The 20,019-nt window shown below is 36.5% G+C and overlaps 1 protein-coding gene across 1 annotated transcript in view; it reads left to right on the top strand.

The window, feature by feature from the left end:
* Positions 1–504: 504 nt before the first annotated feature.
* LOC307151686 (A disintegrin and metalloproteinase with thrombospondin motifs 20-like) overlaps positions 505–20,019 on the top strand; it is a gene marked incomplete at its 3' end in the record, with an annotated part of 38,013 nt that continues 18,498 nt past the window's right edge. The window contains exons 1-3 of the mRNA XM_079859801.1: positions 505–776; positions 1,766–2,097; positions 9,489–9,657. Coding sequence (XP_079715927.1) covers positions 683–776; positions 1,766–2,097; positions 9,489–9,657 — 595 coding nt within the window. The 5' untranslated portion in view covers positions 505–682. The remainder of the gene's footprint in view (positions 777–1,765; positions 2,098–9,488; positions 9,658–20,019) is intronic.

Genomic DNA, 20,019 nt, shown 5'->3' on the forward strand with positions numbered 1-20,019 from the left:
CTGTCTGTCTGTCTGTCTGTCTGTCTGTCTGTTGTCTGTCTATCTATCTATCTATCTATCTATCTATCTATCTATCTATCTATCTATCTATCTATCTATCTATCTATCTATCTATCTATCTATCTATCTATCTATCTATCTATCTATCTATCTGTCTGTCTGTCTGTCTGTCTGTCTGTCTGTCTGTCTGTCTGTCGGTCTGTCAGAAACTTGAGCATTTGATAAACTTAGTTTGATTTGATTGATTTACTAAGATGTAAAGCGGTGACCCGATTGTGTTGATCTGTATTGTGTGTTTTATCGACGGGTCTCTGTCAGCGGTCAGTCACTGCTGCGGGTTTATTATGTCTCAGTGAAATGAACTCTGACGTGCTTTGATTCAGTGGTCGAGTCTAGAGTCTGCAGTAGAGCAGGGGGGCGTGACAAGAGCCTCAGTGTGTGTGTGTGTGTGTTTAGGGGGGTGTCCTATGGAGAGCCAGCGAGCGAAAAAAAAAAAAGCCCGCCGGCACCGATCTGACTGACTGAGAGCCGCGGCTCCGTGCGCGAGATGAGCGGGTCCGAGCGAAGGTTTTAACGGAATGACGGCGGATCGGATCGTGTTTCAGCAGAAGGAGGAGAGCCGGTAGACACGCTCCAGCCCCGGGGAACCGAAGAGAGAGAGAGAGGCAGAGGCCGGGGAATCATGCGGGGTCCTGCGCTCCGGCTGCTGGGACTCGTGTGGCACCTCTCCGCGCTTTTACGCACCGCGCACACGTACAAACTCCACCACAAACAAGGTAAGACTCTCACAAAACACACCACGAAACCAGCTCAGACAGGCGTCAGGCTAATCTACAGCTTGACAATAGCGTATATACGCACTTTTTGCTCTGGTTTCTATGACATTAAAGAATAATTTTGTTTTAAAATGTATTTTTGTGCATATAAACAGATTAGTACGATGTTATATATTGTGTAGGCTAATTGTGTATGTTTGGCATTCTAAATATTGTCACTATAAGTGACACTTCAGTTGCAAACTATGCAGTGTATTATGCATCTCTAAAGTGTTTAGTAGCCTATATATGTAGAAGCCCAAAAAAGTATGTAGACACTGAAAATGACTGAATGTCATTGCATTAGATAAAACAAAAATCAAAGCAATTGCAATTTATCATAAAGAAAGATACACAAACACACGTTACAATCTAAACATCTGACAGAGAGAAGTTTGTAGGATTGAAATAGATGTAGTTTTGAATAGTATTGTGCTTGTTTGTGGTTAGTGTGATTCTGTATAGGTTCCTCTGTTAGGACACCTGTGTGAACTTGACTTCATACATCCACTCAAAGCTCCACAACACCAGCTGATTCAAACACACTTGATCTGACGAATCACATTCTAAGAGACACTCAAGTGTCAAAAAACGACACACTCTTAAAAATAAAGGTTCTCAGCATAGAAGAACCATTTTTGTTTCCCAGTAAAGATTTTTTTTTACACTTGCATTTGGTAGACGCTTATATCCAAAGCGACTTACATTGCATTTCAAGGTCCACATTTACACTCTTATCAGTTCTTGCTTTCCCTGGGAATCGAACCCATGACCTTGCTGTTGCAAGCGCCAACACTCCACTGTTTGAGGAAAGCCTGTTCAGGAAACCATTATAAAGAACATTTTATGCAATGGAAAGATTCTCAAGGTTCTTCATGGAACCATCAGTGCCAATAAAGAAGCTCCATAGCCTGATTTGACATTAAGATCTGAGATGTGTTGTGTTTCAGAGAGCTTCATCAGACAGCTGTCGTCGTATGAGATCGTCACTCCGGTGCGCTTGAATGATTTTGGCGAGTCGTTCCCGCACCGACAGCATTACCGCAGGAGAAGGCGTAGCACTGACGCCGAGACCTCCAGGGCGCATTACCGGATCGAGGCGTTCGGTCAGGCCTTTCACCTCAACCTCACGGCTGATTCGGGATTCATCGCTCCGTCCTACACGGTGCTTCATCTGGGAGATGAGGAGAAGCGCGGAGAAGACCTGCGCCACTGCTTCTTCAGAGGACACGTCAACGCTCGCAGCGAACACCACGCCGTCTTCAGCCTCTGCACGGGACTCGTGAGTATCAAGAGTGAGGAGGTTAAAGATCTGTCAGCTGATGAATGCCGTCAGCGTTTTCACAGTTTCGCGTTTTTGAAGCTTATGTGGAGATGATCACGTTTCTCAAAATTATTCACTGCTTGCACCTTGAAACCTATTTCTATAGCTTAACCTAAACCTAAACCTAAACCTAAACCTATAGCTGCTGCCATTGTGATAGTGTCATGGGAAGTCGAGTCTAGTTACCAGTTCAACAAGGGCATGAGAGAATGGACTGGACTTTAGTGAGTATAAACTCAGAGTTAGATGTTAAAGATCTGGGCTGGTAACTAGTAACGTTTAGTGTTTGCTAACTGTTTTGTTTTTGTGATGTTAAATGGGATTATTACTGTTTCTACCCAGCAAGCAATAGCCGTCATCTCACCGTCTAGGTTAATTATAGACCCGATACAGTCCGGCTATGAGTAACACACTTCTAGCCAAAATAACTTTGAATTTGGTTACATGTCGTTTTTGCCAAAATAACTTGTGAGATGTTTGATATTCCATCATGTAAGCAAAGTCAACAGTGATTACAAGGTGTTTGGTTTCGGTTTGGTCTTCACTCATTTCATTTCTTTATCTAATTGATGACTAGTCTATTCTTGGGATATGGTTTAGACGACTATTAAATTTTCACTGACAGGCCAGATTTTGCCTTGTTTTAGTCTAGATGTCAGGGCTGTGTTTGGACATTTATTATTAGATGTCTTTTAAATGCAAAATTGCTTGCTGGGTATCGTACTACTAGAATAAACTACCAGAATGATTGATTAAACAACTCTACTTGTAATTCTGACATGAATGCAGGATAAGTTCTTTCTGTGAAGATTTCATTGATTTAGTTGACTTCAACTAGTGAGTATAAATTAGTGATATCCAGTTCGGTTCTTTTTAGTGAAGTGGTTGAAGCCGTTCACCAAATCGGGCTGCACCGTCTGGAACAGCACAGATCTATGAGTTACTCAATCAAAACTCACTTTTAGTCTGTGGAAATGAGTCAATCTCCAGGAGTATATGATCCTATGATGCCGTTTTTGCCAACTCATTCAGCGCTCCAGTTACTCCAACTGTACACTGAACTGAGTCTTTCAGGCAAACTGTGTGCCGAGGGTTTCATAAAGAGGGAAAAATTTATGTTTCTGATGTTTTTTGCTGAAAAGCAAACCCAGACAGCCACATAGTGTCAGCCCAGATCCGGCCCAGATCCGGCCCACATCTGGTGCGCGTTAAATCCACATTTACCGGATGTGACCCGGATCTGGGCCGACACTATGTTGCTGTCTGTGAAATCAAAAGTATTGTAAATATAACAGTGATTCAATGGCTGTAGTTCAAGTACAAATTCAAGAGTGGGTTAATGGTTACAACAGTTCTCGAGTCACGAGGAAACAGTTCAGACTCGGAAGCGAAGAACCGATGAGCTGCTGATACAAGCCAGCATAAACTGAGCAGTCGACCTGAATCAGGGGCCGAAATAACATTTTTTTAATTGTTTTTCAAGGTTTATTTAAAAAAGGTGACATGATTAAGACTAGTTTATTCACTATCTGTAAAACATCTGATTTTCACATTATTATTGCACTGTAAAACCCAACAAGTTAACTCAACTCAAACCGATTGAGGAAACTGATTGCGGCAAACCATTTAAGTTTAAAAATAAATACATATGAGTATTGTGAACTTATATATATAAGTTCACAATACTCATATGTATTTATTTTTAAACTTAAATGGTTTGCCGCAATCAGTTTCCTCAATCGGTTTGAGTTGAGTTAACTTGTTGGGTTTTACAGTGTGGGCACTTTAGTAATAGAATTGCGTATATGTGACATCAGTGTGTAATTATGTAATCAAACTGCTGAATTTTAACTGGTTCATTGAAACAAAACTGTCTGAAAGAACATTTGAACTATTATAAACACAGAGTTATTGGTTAAAGATCTGTAAATAGTAATGTTTAGTGTTTACTAACTGTTGCGTTTGTGTTGTTTTTTGTGTGTCACAGCGGTTAACTGGGATTAGTTAGTGTTTCCCAGTTGTAATTGCAAGTTCAACAAAGATCTGAGCAGTTTTTACTAGCAGAAAACAATCGTACTACTAGAATAAACTACTAAAAAGATTGATAACATGAACACATGTATTGATACAGGAGTTGTTCTCTCTTCTATTGGACTAGTTGGTATAAAAACGGGTAACATTCGTGTTTGCTAACTTTTCCATTTTTAGTTGGTTTAGTTGAGTTATTCTTCTCTAGTTTTGACTGGAAGTGACACATGAGCGGATGTTTAAACTGCTAAGTTAGTTATTTTAGATGGGAGAAATGACTTGGATGGACTGGAACAGTTACTGTAAACTCAGTGTTAGTGGACGACGATCTAGACGTAGTTTTCTTGCTAACTGTTTTGGTTTCGCAATAGTTAACTGGGATGAGTCAGAGTGTTTCTCAACTCTGCGAGTTCAACAAAGATGTGGATGTTTAAACTGCTAGTTATTTTAGTTTAAATGACTTGGGTAGACTTGACTAGTGAGTTTAAACTCAGGGTTAGTGGTTAGAGATCTAGCTTGGTAACTAGTATCATGTAGAGGTTGCTAAATGCTCCATTTTGGTTGTTTTTTTGTGATATCACCGCAGATATGTAAAAGTCAGAGCGTTTCCAACTTTCAAGTTTTTACTTGCAGGAAATTCATATCCAGAAAGCAACATAGTGTCGGCCCAGATCCGGCTCACATGTGGATTCCAAGCGTACCAGATGTGGGCCGGATCTGGGCCGACACTATGTTGCTTTCTGGGTAATTACGTTAATACCGCCATGAATGCAGGATTAATTCCCTTTTTTTATTTATTAATTATTATTATTATTATTTTATTAATTATTTATTGATTAAGGATTTGGTTTTGTTGAGTTGTTCACTTTTGTTCTCCTATATTGGACTAGTGAGCATAAACTCAGGGGACATGTACCAGATGTGGGCCGGATCTGGGCCGACACTATGTTGCTGTCTGGGTAAACACATGGGCTGGTGACTAGTAACATGGAGTGTTTTTCAGTTTTGGTTGATTTTGTGATGTCACAGTGCATAACTAGAAGTGAAGCGATTAATTAAAAATATATATTTTTTACTAGTTGTTAATAGCAGGAAGCTCATTATTACAGTAATTGCATGAGTTCAGGATTAGTTCTCTCTGTGAGGATTAGGCTTTGTTTTAGTTGAGTTATTCTTCTGAAGGCATGACTGGCTGTGTAAGCATGACTGCTAGTTATTTTAGAGAAGTGACTGGTGTGGGACAGAATGAACGGATGTGATTCGGGTCATATGACACCCAGCTGTCTTGTCTGTCAAATATAGTCCGTATGCTCCACTTCCGACTGACCTCAGGGCGTCTCTGAGGATGTGCTCCTGACCCGTTTGCATACGCTCATCTGCTAATTAGTGATCTCAGGTAATAGAGGTGATTAGTCCCTGCAGGGCGGCGCTCATTTAGTCTCTGATGAGGTCACGGGGTCGTCATCAGGCTCCGAGCTCAGAGGACGACAGGAGCACGTGTTTCGTCCCGCTCGAGTCGTAAACAGCCCAAGGAAGGGTCACAACACAGACATAAATATGATGCATCAGTTGCTATTCAGTTTCGATTTAAACTTAAAACCTAAGCATTTTTTTGTTTAAATTGTTTTTAATGGTGTCCAGAGATCAGTTCAATTAGTTTTAGATTTTTTTTAATTGAATTTTTTTTTTTACTTTTTACGTATTTCGTATTTTGCTACATTTAATCTGTTTCTCACCATTAAAATAGTCGTGAACAAGCAAACTTTAAAATGTTAAAATTGTTAAAACTGAAGCATGTAGATTTTTGTTTCCAGTGTCCAGAGGAGGCCAGAGTTAATGTTATACTTTTCTTTTAGTTGAAGATAAACTTTAAAAACTTTTGTAATTTATTAAAAAATTCCATTTTATTAGTATTATTACTAATAAAATGGTAATTAGTAATACAATTATTACTAATAAAAATTCAATTTTATTAGTATTATTAATATTATTTCAAAAAAGTAAAAAAAAATTTTTTTTTTTAATTATTAATATTATTTCAAAAAAAATCTTTTCATATTCTGCTACATTTTAACCTGTTTCTCACCATTAAAATAGTTGTGAACAAAAAACATGTTAAAATGATTAAAAATAAGATTTTGAACCATATTTAATCCAAGTTTGTTTAGTTTGTCATCAGAGAAGTAAAAATGCAAACAAATTATTACTGTCAAATTTAGCGCATTATTTGATGTTTTAAAATTGTGATTTTTATGTTAAAGTGTCAAGAGGAGGCTTTTTTTTTATTGAAAATCCCCTTAACCATAAATAAACAAACAAGTTAAAATTCTTAACCATTTAGTTGATTTTGTCATCTGAACAGTTTAATAATTGCACACACACTATTACACACCCAGTTCATTCACATGTGGTTTGAAATTCAGATTCAGATTGAAATAAACATGTATATAGTTGACTGATGTCCGTTTTTTAGCGCTTGTTTGACTGTTTCGTTTCAGTGTTCAGATCTCAACAGCAGCCGCTAGTTTCCAGTCCTGCTAGACAGTGAAAGAGAAGGACAGAGACTTTAGTAGTTAGAAGCATTGCATCATGGGATGAGAGAGAACCCGCTGACAGTGAGGTGACGGACCGACCCATAATCCCTCAGTGCAGAGAAAGCGTGTGTTAAAGAATAAGATGGTCAGGTGCGCTGATCTCTCAGATCGTCGACAGCATCTGTCTGCACCCGAGCGTAATAACCTGCAGGACAGATGTGCATGTGTGTGTGTGTGTGTGTGTGTGTGTGTGTGTGTGTGTGTGTGTGTGACTGACCTCGCGTGACCTCTGATGCCCACAGCTGGCATGAGCCGAGGGCTTTACAGGAAAACTGAAGCGTTCATCTGGAGACGTACGGTACCGTTGCAGAACTATACAGAAATAGGGTTATAATGTCCTGCTAAAGTATATGGATGAATCATTTAAACATTAATTATCTATTTTAATTATAATATTAAATTGTGAATTTTGATATGTACTGTATATATACAACAGAAAATCATTCATGAAATGTGAAGATAAAATGTTACACATTACACACTTTATATTATATTATATTTATATATTATATTATGTATTATATACACATTATACACTAATTTATACATAAATAATTTTTGCAAATTATTATTATTATTATTATTTATATATAATTATATTTTGCATAAATTATAATTACATTAATTATCTATATTTATATTTATATAAATATATTTTGCAGAATTGAAGAAAAAAAAGTATATTTTTTGCAGTAAAAATACTTTTTGCTTCATTTAAATCTTATATTCATTAATTATACACACTTTACAGTTACAATAACACATTTTATCTTCACATTAATGTGCATTTGGAGAGCAAATGATTTTTAATTATTATGATAAATAATGTGAAAATGCAAAAAATCTCAATGGTCCTAAAAACTTTATTTATTTTATATTTTTTGTGTGAAATGTACTTTACTGGTAAGTTAGTGATATTTCATCACTTAGTGATACAATATAAGCCAGACTTTATGAGATGAACTCATATATCAATCAATATCTGAAAGCATCAGTTTAGCTTTTTCTTTATTGTAAGGACAGTCGAAGCCCATCAGATTGTGTGTGTGTGTGTGTGTGTGTGTGTGTGTGTGTTTACAGTGTGTGTTTCTGTCCGTCAATACAGTATTCTTAGGGCTTTGTGGTTTGATTTGCATGTTTCCATCCCCAAGGCTTTGAGCGAGTGTCTGCCTGTCAGAAAGGCTTGAAACGGAAATATTCACTCTCTCATCCTGTGAATCGGGCCTAATGAACGTGTGTGTTGAGTGACATCATCTTAACGAGACGCTTTTACTCGTCTCTGCTGTCACTCAAAACTACATGCTCATCATTCAACCCTTTTCCTCACAGATCTGTCATATACAGCACATTAATCACACAGACGACGACGCCTTTTGTAGAGATTTTGTCCTTTCTTAGGTGTCATTTGTGTTTGATCTGGTTTGTGTGGCAGTCAGTGTGTGATGTAATAGCAACACTCAGTGTGTTTCTGTGGAAAAGGCTCTTCATGTGAAGGTCACGTCGTGGGATGAGACAGAAATGACATTTGTTTCCGAGGGAAGACGAATACCAGGCCAGTGAGGTGGCTGTGATTGACAGAGATTGGGATGATCCGTCAGTCTTCATGTGGAGCACACGCTGGAAAACTAACAGAGTTCACGTCAAACATGTTTCCATTCGTTCAAGCAAACACAAGCATTCTTCCACTTCATTATTTGCTGGTATGTTTTCCATACAGTGTCCTCAAACTAGCAGCGCTCCGGATCTGACTGTACAACGGCTCCTGTTGGGAATGTGTGCAGGACTTTGGAATTCTGTGTTTGAATGCGTTGCCGTGGTGATAAACCATGATCCCAGGGGGGCTTCAGGATCATTAGGAATGTCAATCATTATGCCTCATTATTTTTATTTATTTTTTTAACATCAATTTACGTTCATTTAGATTTATTTTATTTTACTTTTTCTATGTACTATCCATTTTTATTTATTTATTTTACTAATCATTTTTTATTTATTTATTGTACTGTTCAATTTACTTTTTAACTATATATTGTTTTATTTTTAACTATAAAATATTTAATTTATTTATTTGATTTACTATTAATTTTTAATATCATAACTTGTTTTGTTTACTATAAAAAATTTTTTGTTAACTTTTTGTTTTTATTTATTTATTTTACTTTTCATGTTTATATATATATATATATATATATATATATATATATATATATATATATATATATATATATATATATATATATATATATATATATATATATATATACTATCATTTCTATTTATTTTATTATATTTTATTATTTTAGTTAATAATATTTATTTTGTTTACTATTCGTTTGTCAATTTTTTTACAACATTTTTATTTATTTATAATATTTGTATTTATTTATTTATTTATTTTACTATTGATTTATTGATTGATTTATTGATTGATTTATTTATATGCCAATATACCACTTGACAAAAGGTGTTGTTATAGGTTCAGCATAAAGTGGACCATCTTAAAAGCACTGAAACCTATAAATAGTTTTATTATCCATATAATAAAAGATGCCAGTGTTGTAGGTGTTTTGGTTTTCCAGTCTGCTGTGAAATGAATCTGTAGATGTTGCTCCGGTTCCTCTAGGATTTTCCCAGCGGGTTAATATTGTGTGTCTGATCACTTTTTATAGTAAGGAATCCTTCAGTCATCATGTGACTAACTGTGTGTTGTTCTGCTCGCCTCTTCAGATCGGCACGTTCACGACACACAGCGGTCAGGTGTTCCTGGAGCCGCTGCTGAGCGCTGATGAAGACGAGTATGAGGAAGAGCACAACAAACCTCACCTGGTCTACAGACGCGCAGACACCAGGTCACATGACACGCGGTCACATGACACGCAGCCCTGCCCCTCCTCAGGTAACAGCCTCGGGCTATTCGCCTACTCATACTGCGCCCTAAAACTATTCTTTTCATGAAGAAAAAGTCCAGACTTTTGAGTGTGTAGCAAAAGAGTAGGCAAGCTTTGGGACATATTACTTCGTCATCTGTAATGGACAGCTCTGTCGCTTAGTCACGTGCTTAAACTGCCCTGTCAATCATCTTGTCACAGTTAAAATCCTCCATTCAATCTAATTTAATTTCCTACCGTGTCGGAGAGAAATGCTGAAGCACGTCGTGGGTCTTTCGTGCGGAGACTCTCCTCATGTGTTTGCAGTTTGAATATAATGATGCCTTTAATAATTAATGGCTAAACGTATCTTTACAAAGGTTCACAATGCTGCTGCGGATGAAGTATATAATGTGGACAACGTCAGGTTAGACACTGATAATGAATCACTCAAACCCCTCTATATAACCACAGGACTCGCATCCTCCATGTCTGTAGTTTTTAAACACTTTTTACTCGCATTTGTAGTTCGAATCGAATCCTTGTCAAACACGTGATGGATTATGGGCAGTAATTTAAATACTGTAATTGAATTACTTTTCCCTAGAAAAAGTAAAGTAAGGGATTACTCCTAATTTTTCTGTAATTTAATTACAGTTTCTTCTGATGTAAACACTGTGTATAGACCAATCTGATCTCACGGCAATTCAAATGCATTTTATGAAGTGGCTAAATCGTACGACCTCACTCGTATAAATTCTTACTAATTAGCCACCTTGTAAAATACGTATGAAATGCCATGAGATCAGACTGGTATAAACCAGTGGTTCTCAACTCCAGTCCTCGCGACACGCTAGTCAAAAAAACATGTCTATCCTTGTATTATTCAGCTGGTTGAGGTTGATATGGCATTTAGAAAGTAATTAGTAATTAGTAATTAAATGCTTTTTAGAGAGAGTACACTGTTGAAGAGGTAATTACTGTAGTAACTAGTAATTCATTACTTTTTCATAACTTGCCCAACACTGGTTGTGGGCAATATTAGCCGTTAGCATGTTCACGGATCTGCACTTCGGATTCTGGCCGGAAACAGTAGACCATCCGGGTATATGTGGATACTCATTTCAACATACTACGATTTGGGACGTACTTATTCTATTTTCGAATACTATTTAGGATGGATGGTGTGCGAATTGGGAAGCATCACATCTATAATGTGACGAATATATTTCAGAATATATTTCAGGATGTATGTTGAGGATCAGTTTTGAGCGTGTGGAAACTAACTCAGTGTTTCCATTCTCCGCGGAGCCGTTGTAAGCTTGCTGGCGTGTGGTTATTGTGAGGATTAGCGTCTTCATTATGAGCCGGTTATTGGAATTCTTCATCTAATGAAAGTAAATCAGCTCCAGACACTTTGCAGAAATCTCCGACGCACACAAACACTCCAGAAGCATTTAGTGAGATCTTAAAGAGATAATGGTGTGAAAGGGCCTTTACATTTACTTTTGTTTTTATAAAATAAACAATCAAACCCAGCTGAGCTGAGAAAAAGTAGCGAAGAGTAACTTAACACATTACTTTCCATAAAAAGTTACTTTTAACACTTTTTAGTTTTAAGTTAACACAATTAGTTACTTTTTTATGGAGATCAACGCAATATTGTAACGCATTACTTTTAAAAGTAACTTTCCCCAACACTGTTCCCAATGCAAACCCAATATGCAGAGTTAATTTATCCTCTTTCAAGAATTTTTAGATGTATTTACTGGAAAGCAAGTCAAAAAAGTCTTGTTTAGATAATGCATGCAGAAATCATAATTTACATTATTTAATTTAATAAAGCATCCTAAATTAGTAACATGATGCTGCCATATTCTACAACGCTGCAAGTGCTTAACCTAGACATATGAAACAACAGTTTAGACGTACGAGCCTTTGCACATGAGGGTGTAAATGATGATTTTTGTGGTGAACTCTTCATCTGCACACCTCCGCATCTCTGTTGTGAAGAAGTGACGCTGGATCGGGGTCGTGCATCAAAGAGACTGATGAGGATGAAAAGAGCTCATCTGAAGGTGCCTTTGGTTCAATCTGATAATGACTTGATGCTCAGATACTGAACACTTTGAAGAAGATGATTCGGTGTTGCTGTATTACATTCGACAAGAAAGGAAAGATATGCTTCTCTTTTGTCCCCTATTGTGCCATATATCGAGTGAAACACTTCTGGAACGAGAACACATGTGGGCGGGGCTTGATTGTGTCTGTGGGGAATTGATTGGATGGTTGTGGTTTGCTATTGGCTGATCTCATGTGAGTGACAGGTTATAGCTCCGCCCTCATCATCAGAGAAGAGAAGAGATGCTGCAAGAGGATCTATCTATCTATCTATCTATCTATCTATCTATCTATCTATCTATCTATCTATCTATCTATCTATCTATCTATCTATTTGTTAGAATTACTTCAAACTTTCAGGCTAGGCTTTCTCAAGCCAACATCAAAGTTTGTTTACAAACTTCATTCCTCTAGTTACAGTTGCTAGGTGGATGCTACGGTTTTCTGGGTCTTTGCTAGGTTTCTTTCTCACTCGAATCTCTGAGCATGATTCAGACGAGCAGGACGATGCACTCGCTGAACTTTAAGACTTGGTGTTAGAGATCTGGTCACTATGAGCGCTAGTTGTGATGACTGACTTAGCAAACACCACTAATGCTCCAGTAAGCGTGCCATTATAAAGCACAAGCGATTAGAAATGCAAAGATCTAAGCGTGTATTAGACTGCAGGGTGTTGCTGGAAAATATTTCCAAAGCTTTGCATGTCACGGCCGGACTAATGAGTCACTCTATCTGCTGTTTAACACCTTGCTTACTCAGCGTCTCTCCTGGAATAGACACTGATACCTGATGTTCAGGAGTCTCAGACGCTGCTCCTTCACTGCTCAGGAAACTTAATGGAGATCTCAGTTGTGTATCAACTTTGCTTTCAGATTTTTCTCCTAAAATTATAGAAGAGAATAAAAACAGATCCAATTGAGTCACTATCCATCCAGTGAGCTGTTGTAAATAAATAAAACAGCCAATCACTGATTGGTAAAGTCATTGTGTTACTGCAGTGGATTTCACTGGCATTTCAGATATGAAATTTAATACAGCTTTAGAGTTTGATGTTTCCCCATTCAAAGAGAATGAACTGAAACTGAAGACTGAAACAGCTGTTTTAAAGATGGCTGCGTCTGAAATGCCTTGCCTTAAAGGGATAGTTCACCAAAAAATGAAAATTAGCCCATGATTTTCTCTCCCTCAAGTCATCCTAGGTGTATATGACTTTCTTCTTTCAGACGAATACAATCAGAGTTATATTATAAAATGTCCTGGCTCTTCCAAGCTTTATAATAGCAGTGAATGGCTGTTTCTGTTTTGAAGTCCATAAAAGTGCATCTATCCATGATAAAAGTGCATCTATCCATGATAAAAGTGCATCTATCCATCATAAAAGTGCATCTATTCATCATAAAAGTGCATCTATCCATCCTAAAAGTACATCTATCCATCATAAAGTGCATCTATCCATCATAAAAGTGCATCTATCCATCATAAAAGTGCATCTATCCATCATAAAAGTGCATCTATCCATCATAAAAGTGCATCTATCCATCATAAAAGTGCATCTATCCATCATAAAGTGCATCTATCCATGATAAAAGTGCATCTATCCATCATAAAAGTGCATCTATCCATCATAAAAGTGCATCTATTCATCATAAAAGTGCATCTATCCATCCTAAAAGTGCATCTATCCATCATAAAGTGCATTTATCCATCATAAAAGTGCATCTATCCATCATAAAAGTGCATCTATCCATCAGAAAGTGCATCTATCCATCATAAAAGTGCATCTATCCATCATAAAGTGCATCTATCCATCATAAAAGTGCATCTATCCATCATAAAGTGCATCTATCCATCATAAAAGTGCATCTATCCATCATAAAAGTGCATCTCTCCATCATAAAAGTGCATCTATCCATCATAAAAGTGCATCTTTTATCATAGATAGATGCACTTTTATGGACTTGGACAGCCATTCACTGCCATTATAAAGCTTGGAAGAGTCCAGGACATTTTTAAATTTAACTCTGAAAGAAGAAAGTCATAAACACCTAGGATGTCTTCAGGGTGAGTAAATCATGGGGTAATTTTCACTTTTGGGTGAAGTACCCCTTTAAAGGGTCTCATGTGAGGTTGATCACCTGTGCGCTCGTGCACCTGCCGCCCCCCCTCTCTCCTCCCGCCAGTGCCAGAGATCCAGAAGTGTTTAAGCTCAGTTTGCTCGCGGCACACACACGCCCAAGCCAGCGCTGCCGTCTGGACTTAATCTGGCGTAGTGCGTTCGCTGGCTTTAGAGTTGCCAGGACAGCTCAGTTTCAGAGCGGCTCTGTTTGTTTTGTGTTTGAGGAGTGCCAGATCTCCAGATGAATGCTGCAAAGGCAGACAGATTAACCAGGATCTTCGGGCTTTATGAGGGAAGCGCTTCATGTAGTTGTTAGGTAATTGTTTTTGTGCATGACACACAGCTGGGTCTGTGTGTTCAGTGATCTGAGCCTGAAGACACGAAATGAACCCATTTAAAGGGTTTTAGTGAACACTGTATCATAACTAACGCACTGCAAAAATTATGTTCTTCCGTCTCGTTTTCCAGCACAAATATCTCAACATTCTTAAATCAAGATACATTTACTGGAGAAGAACAATGACTGAAGATATTAAGACTTGTTTTCTGACAAAATCATCAAAATTAAGTGATTTTGTGCTTAAAACAAGAACAAATATCGGCCAACAATGTCACATATGTTACATATAAAACTAACTACACTAAGTAAAAAATAAACATTTGAAGTGCAGTTACAAAAAAACATTTATGTTCATAACTAGTGTTGTGGGTAACGCATTACAAGTAACTCGAGTTATGTAATCAGATTACTTTTATCAGGTAACTAGTATAGTAATGCATTACATTTAATTCAAAATATGTGTTTGTTTTAATTCAAAATAACTCAAGTTACTTAGTTTTCCCATGTGTTGACTGACGCCTCTCCCTTCTGCATGTAAGTGCAAAGATAAACGTGTAAACATGATGGTTACTGTAGTTCTAGATTAATGTGAGAATCAGTTTACTTGCTCAAAAACAGATTCAGTATTCCTCAAAATTAATAACAGTAGTTAAATGTATATTCAGAATATTACTCAAACCTGCAATATGTTAAATAACACAGGTGTACTCAATGTGTTTATTCTCACTTTATTAACCAATGTCTTTGCTGCGGACCGATAAACCGATTCAACCATATTAATAATCAAAAAATAATTAATTCAGTAGTTTTTATTGCTGAAGTAAGAGTTGATCCAGAATGGCTTTAAAATGACAGGCATGAATTTGCATTTCCTTCAGCCTGAGGCTTATTCATTTCACTTTCGGTGTGGAAGTGCCTTTACATTTGCCAAAAAATATTACTTTTTTGTTTTTATAATCACTGTTGTTTTATAAAACAAAAAATCAAGCCCAGCCAAAGTTAGAAAAAGTAGCGAAAAGTAACTTAACGCATTACTTCCCATAAAAAGTAACTAAGTAACACAATTAGTTACTTTTTAGGGAGTAACGCAGTATTGCATTAATTTTCAAAGTAACTTTCCCCAACACTGTTCCCAATGCATACCAAGTATCCCTTTTTATTCTTTCAAGAATTTATAGATGTATTTATTGGAAAACAAGTCAAAAAAAGACAAAAGTCTTGTTTATTTCAGACTCAGATCACATGACCTTCTGTAACGCCCATTATTCATTAGAACTACAGTGATACTCAAACCTGGGTTAGAAAACTAACGACTGATGTCTTATGATTATGTGTTAATGATTAGAATTTAAACTCAACTCAAACTATCCTTCGGGCGTCCTAAAAGAGCTTGAGTTGCTGTAGACTCTCTTTGGATGGGTCGAGGGACTCTTCTCTTCTCCGTCCTCAGCAGGTTGTGCGGACACATAAAGCCCGTCTTTGTGAGGGTCAGTGATGGGGCACTTCTTTATGTCTGGCTTGAAAGAGGAGTCTTGTCTTGAATCAGAGCTGCGATTGGACGGAGAGAGACAGAGGAGGATGAAAGGGAAGATGGGATGTGTTCGGATCGTGCCAAATGTCCCAGTTTATAGGATGCCAAGCGGACAGACGATGACGTTATGCCTCCCTGAATGTTTATTGCTCAAAGGTCGCTTTTTACTCTTTTATGAGTTAAACTAATGAAGTTCTCAGGTGTGTTTAGTTTATATATCAACTTTAATGCCTCAGATTTTTCTGCCCAAACGAGTCACGAAGCATGAAATTAAATTAAATATACTTTATTGTCCCTGATAGGGAAATGTGTAATGGACTCCATAGCCAGCATTTCGCCAAAACCTGATACATTAAAAAAAATTACACTAAATATTAAATATAGTTTATAACGGAGAGTTCTGTACCTTGTTCCAGATGGGAAGAGTTCATAAGAGTGGTAGAGTACATGAGACGGATCACTTAAATCCTGTTAGCCTCATTTAGTGTGCATTGCTCATACAGAGTCTATATTAGCATAGTCTTTCAGTCCAATCATTGTCATCGAAGTTCAAACAATATATAGTATCTTTGATTTTGATTTTACAAGTGGACAAGCCAAATCTGATCACACTTTCTAGTACAGACTGATAAAAAAGGAATAGTCATCATCTGGAACGAGCTGTGAGATAAATGTAAAAAATCATTCACTGAGAAACGACTGAGTTCACATTGAGGTCTGAGCCGAGTTTGAGATATTAATGTGTGATTTCTCTTCGCTGCGTGAACATGTTTCGGTGTGTTTGCGTCTGCTGAATCGAGAGGATGAGGGTGTTTTTGCCCTCGTCATCTCCTCGTGAGCACTCTTTTGAAACAGACAACGGCGGAGAACAAACGCTGTATCTTCATCTCTGAAGCGATTGTTCTCACGAGATACGGGTGAATGTTTGTCGCAGACGTCCATCTCAGATCTCTTGATTGTGTCTGACAGATAAATCGTCCTCTGATCGACTCTAGAAACGCACACGACGTCTCAGTCTGACATCTGTAGTGCTGCTTGCTATTAGTTTGAGTGATATGATATGAGAATCTATGTGATATAGTGAATATTGACGTTGTTGAAATGCTATAAAAAAGTCCCTGAGTGATACTCAAACAACAGTGAGTTTCAGTGGTTCTCCGTCAGCGCTGATCTCACGTCTAGCTCGTCTTGAGACGTGTTGAGAGACGCGTTTCCATAATAAGGGCTGTTGAAGTGGTTCATCTCGACACCTGGATGTGGATCCATTTACACTCTCTGTCATCAGAGAAGCTCAAAACCATGTCGAATTTATGTAGATTCAGATGTTTGAACATCTTAAAGGGGCTGTGTGTGAGAACTTTCATGTATTAATCGCGTTTTATAGCAATGTGTGAGCAGCTTGTCACGAAAGTAAAAAAATGAGACTTCCTAGGTTGTCTATGAAAGCCTGTAGACTGATTTTTATGTGAAGGACTTGAGAAAAATCAAAAGCATGTGACGTTTACACTCCCGAGAGCCTCTCTTCTGTTCAATGACACATGAAATGATGCTTATACAATGTTCAGGGTTACAGAGGAAACCCGTCTGCACTGTAATGTCAATCTGTCATGCAAAGAAAAGGGATTAATTCAAACTATAGACTCACATCGTCAGATCTATATAGTCTGAACTTTATAATCAAACTATCATATCTGTAATATTCAGCCTTTTTATGTAAAATGGTTAATCTTATCATTATTATTATTATTTTTAATATAGTGTAATATTTATAATATAATGTGTGTTTTTGTAATATATATACAGAATAATTTACTTATTATAAATAATAAGCTGTAGTATTATTATGGCCTTATTATTTATTATTATTTATTGTAATCTATTGTAATATTTATAATAGTATAATGAAACTCTGAAATGTAATTGATTATACATGTAACCAGTATATTTAGAAATAGCATTTAGTATTATTCAGTAGTTTCATTTAAATTTTATGTAAAGTTTTAGTAATTCGCAATAGTTGCTGCCTGCAGTTCACTTAACGGCCACCGGTGTCGCTAATAACACAGGTTTCTGAGTTCTACATGCAGTATAGCCACTTTAACGTAACATTCATCTGGATTAAATTTACTTTTACTTTTACGTTTATATAAAAGTAAGAATATAAGAATAGAATATACGTTTATGTATATTTGTACATAAACTCCTAATTACATTTTACACTCCACAAATATAAAAGAAAGTCCTAAAAAAGTTTTAAATATCTCAAATGGTATAACAAGCGTCTTCAATTTGAGTTTATGGTTAAGCTTCAAGCGCTGCTTTGAGATGTTAGCATGCTCCTGGTGTTCAGATCAGTGCGTTCATGCTGGCGTTTATCTGGCTCTTCGGGTCATGTGACCGGCGGGCGTACGGAAAGAGAAGAGGGTTGAGGGCGATACGGGTCGATTCGTCTCGTCTGTCTGCTGTTCAGGAGACGAGTGTGTGTGTGTGTGTGTGTGTGTGTGTGTGTGTGTGTGTGTGTGTGTGTGTGTGTGTGTGTGTGTGTGTGTGTTTCTCTTTTATGAATGCACTGCTGTGATTCGTTGAGGCTGTTTTGGACATGTTTTCTGTTTAGGAGTGTCAGGTTTCATGTCGCCATTGCTCATGTTTAGTGTTTATCAGGGTTGTTATCATTAACTAAAACTAAAACATTTTCATTAGTGCAAGTAAAATAAACATTAACTGAAATAAAATATAATATAAAAAACAAACTAGTAACAATAGTACTAAAATAACACTGGTGTTTATTATCTGAACAGATCCATTACACTAATATTATTCACTGTAAATGATCAGAATCATAATTTTCATAAACGAGTGGAAAAGCATCCATCTTTTGGGCTTTTGTCCAAACTCAGTCAGACGTCTGGATCTTCCAGAGATTGCTCTTAATAACTAGTCTGCATGTTTTCAGACATAACCTGGTGAAGATGATGAATCACTTATTTCTGATGAATGTTTTTGAAGTTTCTTATTGAAAAGCAGACATCTAAAAATAGTCCTCATCTGGTTTCAAGTAAAAGTATCATGACATCCTTCAAACGGGATACATTTGAGAAACAAAATGGCATGAGATATTAATACTTGTTTTTTAAGAAATTGTGTATATAAGTGTATTTTTTTAAAGTAATTGTTGCTAAATATATTTTAAAATGTATTTAATTTAAATATATATTTTAATTATTAATTTATTTGATTTTTGCAAAATATATTTTAACATATTTAAATATATATTTAAATATTTATTTATATTTATTATATCTATTATATTTTATTTTTGCAAAATATATTTCAAATGTATTTTATTTATTTATTTTTTGCTCAATACATTTTAAAATTACATTTATTTATTCATTTAATTTTATTTATTCATTTATTTATTTTTTTGCTAAATATATTTAAAAATGTATTTAATATTTAAATATTTATTTTTATTTATCGTATAATTTTTTCTCTTTTTTTTTTTACCAAAAATTCTCCTTGTTTATTAATATTATTTTTTTATTGTGTTCTGTTTTTGCTAAAAAAATGTATTATTATTATTTTTTTTAATTCTTATAATAAAATAGATGAGCTGTATTCTGGAATGTGCCTGAATGAGCCGTTGCTCCAGGTCTCAGTGTCAGTGTGTTTTATGACTGTCCTGTTGACTTGAACTAAAGTCTCGTTCTCATGATTTACTGGTTTCCATCAATGATCTCATGTTTAGATCAGCATTAGTTTGTGAAGAAGTCCAGGCTTGTGTCAAAGGTCCCGACTGACCCGTGAGCATGTGTGTGTGTAGTTTACACCCGTGACCCGTGCGCGGGGTTTACAGTGCACTGGTTGTGTGTCGTCCGGTGTGTGTGAATAAACACACGGCAGATGTCCTCGTAAAGCGTGTCGTCTTCATTTTCTGGAGATTTTTCTGCTGGACCGCTTGAGTTTGTTCAAAGCATTCGGCTCAATGATGATGATGAAGATGATGATGATGATGGGAAGTGGCCTAAACCGACCTCAAATTGAACATTAAACCCCAGTGTAATCCAAGACACATTTTCCCTGAACATTAGCGCTTGAGTTTGTGTGGCACCAGTTCATTTCTCTGTGTTTTCACACAAAATCCCACTGGGATCTGGGACTATTCCTGGGATATTGGATTATTTGCAGTCATGCCAATAAAGCAATTTGGGATATATATATATACATACAATATTTAGTACCATTTAGTCATTTTAATTTTATTTTATTTTTGTAATTTTGTT

Source organism: Squalius cephalus, assembly GCF_949319135.1.
Source record: "Squalius cephalus genome assembly, chromosome: 23".
Lineage (NCBI taxonomy): Eukaryota > Metazoa > Chordata > Actinopteri > Cypriniformes > Leuciscidae > Squalius > Squalius cephalus.